The 11,152-nt window shown below is 55.5% G+C and overlaps 1 protein-coding gene across 10 annotated transcripts in view; it reads right to left on the reverse strand.

The window, feature by feature from the left end:
- Positions 1-1,174: 1,174 nt before the first annotated feature.
- ARNT2 (aryl hydrocarbon receptor nuclear translocator 2) overlaps positions 1,175-11,152 on the reverse strand; it is a 99,148-nt gene continuing 89,170 nt past the window's right edge. For 9 of the 10 annotated variants that reach the window (XM_025050096.1, XM_025050089.1, XM_025050099.1 and 6 more), the window contains one exon: positions 1,929-5,157. In XM_025050096.1, coding sequence (XP_024905864.1) covers positions 4,712-5,157 — 446 coding nt within the window. In that variant the 3' untranslated portion in view covers positions 1,929-4,711. Of the gene's footprint in view, positions 1,528-1,928; positions 5,158-11,152 lie in introns of those variants that run through there. The other variant, XM_025050108.1, reaches the window with a different exon arrangement.

Below are 11,152 nucleotides of genomic sequence, written 5' to 3' on the forward strand. Positions count from 1 at the left end.
GTGCAAGCCGGGCAGGGCCCAGCGCGCCCCTCGCCCCCCCGAGCAGCTAGGCGTCCCCCGCGGTGCCGCGCGTCTCTACACCTGTTTCGGTCCAGGATTGTGAAGTGGCCTTAATCATGAGAGATTTCTGACAATGCCTGCATCCTGGCACTGGCCTTCAAGGGCTATTTTCGGATCTAACCCAGTGCCGGGGCGCTTCCTCCTTCCACCTGATCTGGCGGCCGCATTTCCTTTCGGGAGCGGACAGGAGATACCCGTCCCGGCCTGTCCGCAAGGGCAACTGCAGACAGGGAAGTGGGCAGCATCGCCGCCTTGGACCTGTCCTTGAAACTCACCCATGTCCTGAGAAGAACTGACTTGCCACTGTGGCTTCCACGGAAGGGGCACTTAAGCTCCCGCATCTAAGTGCATGGGCACGAACTGACCTCAAAAACCTCCAGGAACTAGTTTGCAGAGACCATCTCTTCACCAACGTCATTTTTAGATGTTTTGGAACCATCCCAAAAGTTGGTTAAGGAAAACCTGGTTAGCAAACCCTCTTCAGACTAAGTATTTTTTAAGTCTGTTTTTAAAGTTATTCCCACTTGGAGACGTTTCACCTAAAATCAAAGATTTTGGCTTCACACGATTGGGCTTCCTTCTTTAAAAAGGTCTGTAACTTGCTACGCGTCCGTACATCCCTAATTCCTCGCATTCGACATACATTTCACGTTTTTCTTGCTCACGGCAGCCACGTGTTAGGAGCTAGAGACGCACAAGACCCTGCTCTCCAGCACCTTCCGATCTACTTAGAAGATTCACAACAGTTCTTCACCTGCCTTTAAAAAAATAAGATGGTATTTCTGTAGAGACCGAAGGTGACAGCCAAGTGTGCGGCACCTTCGTCTAATTCAGACTAAGAATAGAATTTGGGGAACTGAGATTATGAAGTGCCTAACATGCCCCTGAGTCTCAGATGTTACTTCTCTCACCTGTCTTGATGGGACTCAAATAGCACGCAGTTCATGCCAGGGGCCCAAGTAACCGTCTTCTGTGCAGCTGATGGAGAAGGCGGGTTTTCATCCCAGATGCCCTTTGGCAGTGCTGACACTGTTAGGGAAAATAAAAAGCCAGATGCTTGTTTGTTTATACCTTGCCTTATTCCGCAAAGGATTTGTGGACGGTCTCACAGTTTAAAACCAATAAGTAAATACGTAAATAAAAGCCTGCCTTTTGTTTTTGTCCTCTGAGGCTACACACAGGTGCCCTGGAAGAGCAGTCATTCCCCAGGAAGGTGTCACCGCTCAGGGCCATGTGGATGTGAAATCGAGACCCTAAAGCTGCGTGTCATAGAGCACTTCTCTCCTGATGCCAGGTATTGTGGGCCACCGATACAGAAGGACATGCGACCCCGGTGGCCGGCCTCCCCAGGGCTCAGGGGTCAGCATCTCAGCTCTCGCCTCTAACACGACCGCGAGTAATAGGTCAGCGGGCCCGGCGTATTGGTTGGGAAACTTGAACACGCAGCACGGAAAGAATAAATGTGCCCTATAAAATACGAAAGGTCAGGGATCACCGACTGTTCACTTTGACCTTTGAGAATTCCGTGTGGCTCCTCACAGTCTGGTAGGGCTAACTCTGACTTTGGGCCAGCAAACATACTTACCAGGCATTCGTCGTGAGTCAGTCACCGAGCTGATGTGGGGCGTGCAAAGGGTGTTGAGACACGGGCCCTCCTGCCCCCAAAAAGCTCCCTACAGCTTGGAATAACTGCACCCCGCTAAGCCAGGCAGGACCGATGACTACACGAGTCCCAAGCAGCGACATGCATCGGTCTGTTATTTCATATCAACCCTTTACACGTGGAACTTGGTCTTCCACATAGTCAGCCTGACGTCCAGCTGCCTGAGACCACCTCGATTTGCAAAGGTAACACTGTGTCAGCCAGGTAGAGAGCCATCTGTGTTTTATTAACCACAAGACAAGGACACTCACTCATGCTGAAAAACAATCTGGGTGTTCAGCTGGAAGGTAAAAGAGAAGTCTAATAAGAGACATTCCGACTTTCACGTTTTCTTTTCTGGTTTTAAATCTGGGACGGCAGGCTCTGAGACGGCAAGGGTCTTGCCTGTTTTGGTCACCACCGTTTACTCCATGCCTGGCACAGAAGATGATGCTCAGTAAGTATCAGTCAAATGGGGACAATATGGAGGCGCGATCTGGTGAGTGCATCGAGACCAAGCCTTTCCCTGCTGGTCGGGGCGGGATTGCTGGAGTCCAGGCCTCGCAGACGTGCCGTCCGAAGGAAGTGCCGGGGACACACTGCGTCAGGGGTCTGCGCGTGTCCTCCGGCTAAGGAGTGTGACATTCTCCCATCATCTTTCTCGCTGATGCAACTCCGGCTCTGTTCTGGGTGGCACTGCCCCCAGTTAAGACGTGCCGTTGCCCAGGCCCCCTGCTGTGAGCATGGCCAGGTGACACGGTTCTGGCCAACGGTCTCTAAGTGGAGAACTTGGGGGAGCTTCTGGAAAGAGAAACGAGGCCCGACTCCTCTGCGACGCTTCCCTTCGTCCCCACGCGGGATGCACCGTTCTTAGGGGTGCGGCCGTCTCGCATCTGGGAGGGCGGGTTTCCTCGTGGAAGATGGTGGAGACAGAAGAGTCTAGTCCCTTGGTGGAGCTGCTGAAGACTCTGTCCAGGCTTCTTGTTGTGTGGGAAAAATAAGCCCCTTTATGTCATTGCAGCTGGGGATTTTGTTACCTGTAGCCTAACGCGATGGCCAGGAATTGGGTGCAGGCATCCAAAGCAAAGACCTTACCGTGGCTCTAAGCCGCTTGCCCAAGGACAAAGACTATTTTGTCGATGGCCGTGGAAGGGTTATGCCTGCATCCTGCTTGTTGCCCCACAGAAAAATATTAAAATATGACCAGAGGTGGGATAGAGTTTTGAGGAGAGATCTATAAAACTAACACATCTGAACTATGAAGAAAATAAAAGCTTATAATTTGGAAAGTAGTATAAATGGCACTTTGGGCGAATCGAGGGGATCTGTGCCGGTGTTCACCGGAGTAAGGGGCCTGCCATTCAACTAAGAGCTTTTGGAGCCAAAATATCTTTTCCCAGAACCTCTTCCAGCTCTTTTATCAGAAGTGCTGTAAATGAGGTCAGCGGGGGAAAGCGCAGAGCTTCACGAAGGGCTGAGACGGCCCCGCAGAGATAAGGAAGGACGGGAAGAAAGAAAGCACCGGCCACCCAGACGCTTTCGCAGCTCCGTCCCCTGCGTGGACGGTGACGTGCTCACGCCTGCGCCCCGTCACCTCTTCACGGGTGCTGAGCAGGCGGCCCACAGTCCCTGAAGCTGGTCACACACTTTGGATTTGTTAAGTGACTTGAAAATAGGGAACGTGTCCGCCTTGTTTGTCCCTGTCTAATCAGTACCAAACATGTCCTAGCCCGTGAGAGGAACGCAAAACATTCTCGGCGATCGACTGGAATTCAGGTTTTGATCCTTTCCAATGGCTTTTTAAAAAAAAAACGTGCAAAGATGTAATAGTTCAACTAGGTTAAATAAGGAACTGCTTTAAAGTAGAAAACGGGAAGGAAGACTCTCTCATGTGCTGAGCTTGCAAATCTAACTTCCAGGTGATAACGAACACTGTCATAGCATCAATTTTAAGATCTTTTTTTCTTTTAGGAGTTTGGAGAGTTGCACATGGGAACAGTGCACGTGAACGCTTCAGCTGCAGGGCGTTTACAGTAACAAATTATTAAACACACGCGTCAGAAACAGTCACACCAGCATAAGACCGGACAGACCGAGCTGCGTGTCCGTGCTTCACAGGTGACAAACTTGGTATGTCCAATCAGCAGGGCACTGTTCAGCTCACCACCTGCATGCAGAATGCTGAGAGAAATCTGATGGGGAATGGTAGGGGAGACACATGACTCTATCTCGTCTTCGAGAAGGGTGTTTCTTTCATAAGGTAGAGGATTCTAGCAGGCAGGGGAAGGATGCACTGAGAAAGCACTGGAGACCCGGGAGGGGACGCGTAGTGGACAGGTTCATCTTCTTTAAACTACTCATCTGACTAATGAAGGAAACCCCAAGCCTCACATTCACCATGAAATCAAAAGGAGAGAAAACACACAATTTAACACTCACACGGGTTTCACATTCAGTGCAAAAAAAAAAACTTCTAACAAATCCAGCCCCATTTTCAAATAACTTCCAGACCCACAAAACGTAGGGACAAGATTTATGGTTTGCAAAGACACTGTGGGGGTTGGGAGTGGTAGCCGTGTTCTTGGTGAGTCAGATAGAGGGATTTCGTCTCCATATGGCGTCCACCATGGGCCTGGGGCTGACAGGGCAAAGAAAATCGTGTGTGTGCGTGTGCGTGTGCGTGTGCGTACACGACGATGCATTTCACACTGGCTGTGACAGGTGTCTGCTGTGATTTGATGGGTACTTCTGCGGGGCTGCTGCCAATCAGAAGGGTGACATCATCCATTCACACACACGCAGACTTTGTCAGAACCTCTGCAGTACGGTCCAGGCTCATGCCGTGGGTGATCAGCGGAGAACAGGTGCGTTTCGGGATCAGGGGCCTCGGATTCAGACGACCCTCCCCGCTGCCCCACGCTCCGCCACGCAGCCGAGAGCGAGAAATACCAGGACAGACGAGGGGACGGCCCGACGCAGGGGAGGAGGTGTGCGGAAGCCGGAGCAAGCTCAGAACGAAAGGCGGCGGAAGCCCGGTGACAGCTCCTGGCGGGCAGACGGCGGGTGCCCACACGGCAGGCTGCACAGGCTCCACTGGCCCGGCTGGGCAGATGCAGTGTCTCTGCGACGCACTGGCCCACCCCAGCTTGTCCAGCCGGCCCTCATCTTGGTGTAAACACGTAAGCACCACTGCGCTGCGCCAGTGACCGGGACTGCCGCTGGACACCGGCCCACGCCTCGTTTCCCTGGCAGGAAGGGCCAGCATCGCATGCAGGTCGAAAGACGTAGATTAAGGCAGCCCACGTACCGTGGATGGAAGAGCCCTGTGGAAATGTCACGTGCTCTAAACACGGATGGTCCTGCGAGGGCTGAGAAGCAGCTCGGAAGCCTGGCCCCTTCCCTCGTGCTGTGCGGTATCTGGCCTCGGATCTCGATTCTCACGTTTGCAGAAGAATCTGTAAAAAATACCGGGTGACTCAGAAACTCCGTTTTGTTTTGAAAATAATATTTCAAATACTTTTTGAAAGTCTAACGAGATGAAGTCCATCGTGTTCTTTACTTGTAATCTGTGCTAAAGAAATCACTTATCTTTTAAGCCACCTATTAGGAAAATAGTATGAGAACTATCTTGCCCTTTGCCACACCAGATAAGGAGATTTTTTTAAAAAAATAGATCAAGAAATTCTGAGAACGTAAAGAGGAAAGTCTGAACCACTTCCTTTTAGATGCCAAAGTCTTCAAGGAACGAGAGGACTGAGATGCTCGTAGGACCAAGATATCTGGATGGGGGATGTCGGGAGAGGTTCTCTGTGATCCTTCGCGGCTCTTAACCTCGCCGGTCCCCAGCTCTGCACAAACACGGCTCCCCGTCTCCTTGGCTTTTCCTCGCGGGCTGCTGAAAAACCAGATCGTCTTGTGCAGGGTCAAGTGTGCCCTCAATCCACTCACGATTCTCCTTCCTCATTCCTTGCCGATGTCCCGTCTCCAATCCAACCACGCCCGAATATTGTATGCAACCCAGAGCCACCGCCCGGGGAGCTGCAGACAGGCTGAAGCGTGCCGTGAGGCTTCGGCACTCGACGCCTGCCCGCTGAGCAACTCCAGAAAGAATGTTTGCTTTGGAGTCTGAAGAGCACGAGGGCTGATCTCACAAGTCCGATGACCCTTCCGGAGGCTCCAGAGAGTGGAATGCGGGTGGCTGGGCAGGAGCTGCAGAGAGCAGGAGTCAAGGGTCAGACGCCTAAGGAGGGACAGGGGGACCGCTCTGTAGGAACGCCGCGGGCCCTGTCGGGGGGCGTCCCCTCCCAGGGGAGCCGACCACGTCACAGCCGAGTCTCCAGCAGGTGGCTCGACCGGAGTTCTGGGCCCCGCTGAATCGAGAGCCCGTTCTGCGCGAGCCAGAGGGGCTTGAACACGCGGCCCAGGTGTCCGCACGGCGGCGCTGGCACACGCAGAGCCACCGAGGAATGCGTGGTGTGGTGCGCACAGCCCGATGGGTACAGGGCAGGGGCTTTACACGCCCCTGAGCCCCCGCCTATGAGCGGCCACAATGCTGGGAACGCCACGGGACAGGAGGCACGGACGGGGACGATTCCGCCGGTGCTGGGGGACGCGTGACGCGCTGTGCAGACGGTGGCGACGGGGCTGGCAGAGGAGCTAGGAAGGGGGAGGACGGGCGGGGAGGAATAGACAATTCAGAGGCAGAAGCAGGACCGGCTGAACGTGGCTCGGGAATTTCCGTTTGGAACGTCTCGGTGGAGGAGGGATCCACCGCAGGAATAAGACGATCAAGTCTGATTTGGAACGTGCCAACTCAGAGCTACACCTGCCACGTCCAGCGACGACCCGCAGAAACATGGCCTGGAGCCCGGGAGAGAGGGAGGGGTCGGTGAAAAGCCGGGAGTCGGCACGGAGTGGAGCCTCTCCACCAGGACCCCTGTCTTACGCCTGGAAACAGGACCCCCTTCTTCCTCTGGGAACATGTCCTCCCTTCCTCTCCGGCCATCCCAGCCATGCGGTCCTCACTTGTGGCTCAGTAGAGCCGCCAAGTTCGTCCGTCACCAGCCCCCAGGCAGGGCTGCTCGATCGGAGACAGGATGCAGACAGGCTAGCAGGATTCATTCTCGAGGACTGCTTTTCGATTCAAAGAAAATTTCCAACGTGTATAGAAGTCGACAGACTGACGTAAGGAACCCTCATGCTTCCGCGATGATCGATTCAAGGCCGATTTTATTTCAACTCTACCTTAGTCCCCGTCCCCCGCTCCCATGGTATTCTGAAGCAGATACAGATCTCTGGGGATTCACTCTTGGGTACCAGAAGATGCCAGATGCAAACAGATGACGGGAATTTCTGCAGCCACGTTTCTATCGTGTCAAGGAAGCCAGTTTAACGCGAGAGGATGAGACGCACATGAAGAAAAATCGGAAAGCCCCTGGGTGGCTTGGGAGCCTGTGTTTCCTGATGTTCCAGAGGCTTCTCCATAGCTCGCCTGTTCAACCTACAGAATCTACGAGCCCCAAATCCTCCTTCCCACCCTAACCAGGTTGGGCTGAGTTTCTGTCCTTTACGACCACAGGTCCTAAGACACACCAGCGTTCACCTGATGACTGAAGCCACATCGCGTTCTCTCTCTCTTGTGGAAACAGCCCCCCTCCACCTGAATGTGCGAACCCTCCGGCCCTCCCGAGGACGGCTTCCCTAATCCTGGGAGCGGGAAGTGACCTGCTGCATGTGAGTCACAGGGCACTTGACCTGAGCACCCTCGTTCCATGACTCACATTCCCTCCCGGTCTATAACCATGTGGGCGCACGCGAGGGCTTTCCGCGACAAACTGTAAGCCGCCTGCAAACAGGAACCCCGCCAGCTTTTTTATTTCCTGTCTCGAACCCCAACATCGCACAGCATGTAAGTTCTCAGAAAGTCTGCTGATACAATGAGGGAAAGTTTAATTTTGTTAAAGATTTGAGACCATTTAGAGCTCGAGAGAAACGGATGAAAAGAGATTTAGGGCGGTTTCTCTACAGCCTTTTCGAGTCAAGTCCGGGCAACGGAGAGGGACTTCATAATAATCACTCAGAAATACGGCCATCACGAAACCAGGAAAACAGCATCGCACTTACATAATGTTGACTTAATGGAAAATAAAGGCTGCCAACTCAAAGCCACAGCTACTGCCCTTGTCAATAAATAATGAAAATGTACTAGATTCTGTTTTCTCCCATCTAAAAGCAGAATGGCACGTTTTACATAACTTTAGTGTGCGCCGGCATCACCTGGGGACTCACCTGAGAGGTAGAGGCTGACTCGGCAGGCCTGGCCGAGGTCCGAGACGATGCGCTTCTGATGCCCACAGCCGGCCCGTGGACCGCACGGAGCAGGTTTTCGGGACGTGCTGAGGCCAGGGAGCCTCAAACACTGTGTCTGATGAAGCCTGCGTCTCACCCCCGATTTCGTGACTTAACTCGTCTGGGGTGTGGCCTGGGCTCTGGAAATTTTAAGATTCTGGACGGATTTGAATGTGCAGATGAGTTTGGGAATCGCTAGTCTATTCAGCACAGCATTAGATTCAAGGTAGCCGGGTCTGGGTCCTGCCTCTGCCCCCTGCTGTCCGGCAGGGTCACCCTGGACAGGTCGGTTAGCAGCCCATCGGATTCTGAAGCGTCTGCGGACACCTTCCTGGACCCCCAACGACCCCCTGGAGTCCATTTTCCTAGGTCTGGAGTGAGGACCAGGCCCCCCGGCCACCCCGGTCTTCGCGGGCTTTTTGAAGGCTGCAGGTAGGTGGTCACGTGAGTCAGGAAATCTGCAAGTCCAGTGGACTTCCGTGTCGCTGCAGAGGTTCTGAGGGCTCACTCGGCCGGCTCGGGACGTCTGTCCCTGAACAGAAGGGCTGGCCCTGCTCACACTCCCGGGAGACACGCTGCCGGCTCTGCCACGGTCTGCCTGACGGGAGCCGTGTACCGGGGCCTGGGACTCCACCAGATCGCTCACGGTGGCCACGCGGTTTATGACGAGGGCCGGGGCCACACGGTGTCTCTGACCTCTGCGGAGGCCAGAGCCTGGGTGGCTCCACGCCCACACGAACGGCCCTTGCCAGAGCCTAGACACCAAGACTCAGACGAGCCTGCCTGGCGGGCAGCGCTGTGTGTGCCATGGCCCTGGGAGTGCGCTCTGCCCCGTGCGCCTCCTTCTCTGCCGACGTTCGCCTCTGCCCTTGCACTGCAACGTGGTGCCACTGCAGATGTGACACCTTTCCTGAGTTCTGTGGGTCCTTCTGCCACATCACTGAACCCCAGAGGGGCCGTGGGGAGCCCCAGCACTGGGGCTCAGGGGCGAAACTAAAATAGTTACTTTTGGAACCCACTGTGAACAGTATTACGAGGAAAAAAAAAACCCTCAAACCTCCAGAAAATTAGAGAGCTTAATGGAATGAACAGCCACGTGCCCGCGACGCAGAGTAACGAAGCGCCTGGATCTTCCCTTCCGTGTTGGGGTTAAGGAGTCAGACAGGGCGGGCACGGACGGGTTTTGTGGCCCACCCCGGCCCTGCGACCCGTGGCGATCGCCACACACATCCTTTCCAGGATTTCACACTGTGTGCGCTGACATCCCTTTGTGGACGCGCATGGGGGGCCTTGCCATCTTCCCCGCATCACCCCAATTCTGACAAACGAGGTGTCAGAGAGCGCGTACTGACTTCATTTCAGACCCCGAACTGTGTGCTGGGCGGGACTCACTGGAGGCCGGGCGCTAGTGCTGTGGACGAGGCGGGGTCCGTCTGCCACCCGCGTGGACCTTCCAACCTGCCCAGAAAAGCAGCGGCTCCTGCTTGCTGGACGGTCCCTCCCGAACGCCCCCCACCCCTCAGCACGTGAGGACGCCTCCGCCACGTCAGGCCTCAACCTGGCGGGGTGCTGAGGCCCAGGTCAAGTGCTTCTCGGGGCGTCCAGCTCCCCGGTCACAGCACTGGTCGGTATCCCGGGCTGGTCCAGACCCCCCAAGGGAGTGAGCTCGGCACTCTGCGGTGTGGAAGGGAGCAGAGCTCCCCCAGACTCCGTCGTGAAGGCCCGTCAAGTCCCCTGCCCGCTGCGGGTCAGGCTCCACGACCACACAGCGCCGTGTACAGCCTGCTCGGACCTCACCGAGTCTGCGAAGAGAGGGCGGATCCAGGTGAGACCCCAGGATCTGCGTGACACCCCGGGATCTCGGTGAGACCCCCGGATCCGGGTGAGACTGCTCCAGCGGCCGCCCGCTTGGCCCGATGAGACACGAGCGTGTCTCCCAGCCCTTGGTTTCCCCAGCCACAAGGGAGGGGGCCTGACAAGAGCAGATGCCCCCTCACGGGACTAGGTGACAGACAGGATACCAACTCCACGCCGACTCTCGCCCTCTGGGCCCCGAATTCCGTGGACCCCAAAACAATCACAGCACACTCTGTGAACCTCGCCGACCCGGGAAAGAGGAAGACACTACACAGAAGGTCCCTGAGCCAGAGTCGACGCCCCGCCCGGATTCTGAGGAATAGCGTTTCTACCACGTAAGGGCCAAGAAAGGGCCCGAGAGACAGGTGACTGCGGAGCTGCTTCTGTCCACGCTGCTGGGAGCGAGTTCAGATCCGTCTCCAACCGACTCACACCCAGTGACCGCTCACTGAGCGGTTCCTGAGTGCTGGGCAGCTGGCCGGTGGCCTGGGAAATGAGGTGGCGGTCAAGGTAGAGACGGGCAAGGGGGACAGCGATGAGGAGGCCACGGGGGAGGCGCTTCCAGGCTGGACGTCCCCATGGGGAAGGGGGCATGGTGCGCTGGTTCCCGAGAGACGTGTGTCTTGAGCCATCGCCCGGTGCCAGGCACCGTACCTAGGAGGGCCCTGGGGGACACAATGACGAACGACGACGAAGCTGGAGTCCTCGTCCGCAAGGAGTCCCCCCCAAGCAAGCACTGCACGCACCGTTACGGCCGCATGTGACGAGAGGTGAATGGAGTCACAAAATCCTTTACGATCCGACGGCAGGAGGAGATCGAAGCCATTAAAATTAAATAAAAACAAAAACAGAAAAAACAAAACAGGATGAGAACAGCAGGCGGAGACCACAGAAGCTGGCACGGCAGGGAAGGCGAAGCCTCGGGTTTCACACAGGAAGAGCAGCCCGGGTGTGTGACTTCACAGCTGGCCTCTGGCAGAAGGACAGGAAACCGGAGCGCTCGCGTATTCAACAATTGGATTTTCCATTTTTTCCTACAGCGGCATTTACTGCTCTACCGGAAAACCACAATCCGCAGAGGAGAGTAAACGAGACACAAACATCAACATGCCCCCCCCCTGCACCCCCACGGGGCGGCCAGCATACGAGGGCTTCTTGAGAAGTGCCAGTTGATGTCATCGTGAAGTCAGATAAAATGACTCATCGCCGTGCTGGGAGGAGAGGGAACTGGGGGCACCGTACCCC

This window comes from Pteropus alecto, unplaced genomic scaffold, assembly GCF_000325575.1.
Source record: "Pteropus alecto unplaced genomic scaffold, ASM32557v1 scaffold60, whole genome shotgun sequence".
Lineage (NCBI taxonomy): Eukaryota > Metazoa > Chordata > Mammalia > Chiroptera > Pteropodidae > Pteropus > Pteropus alecto.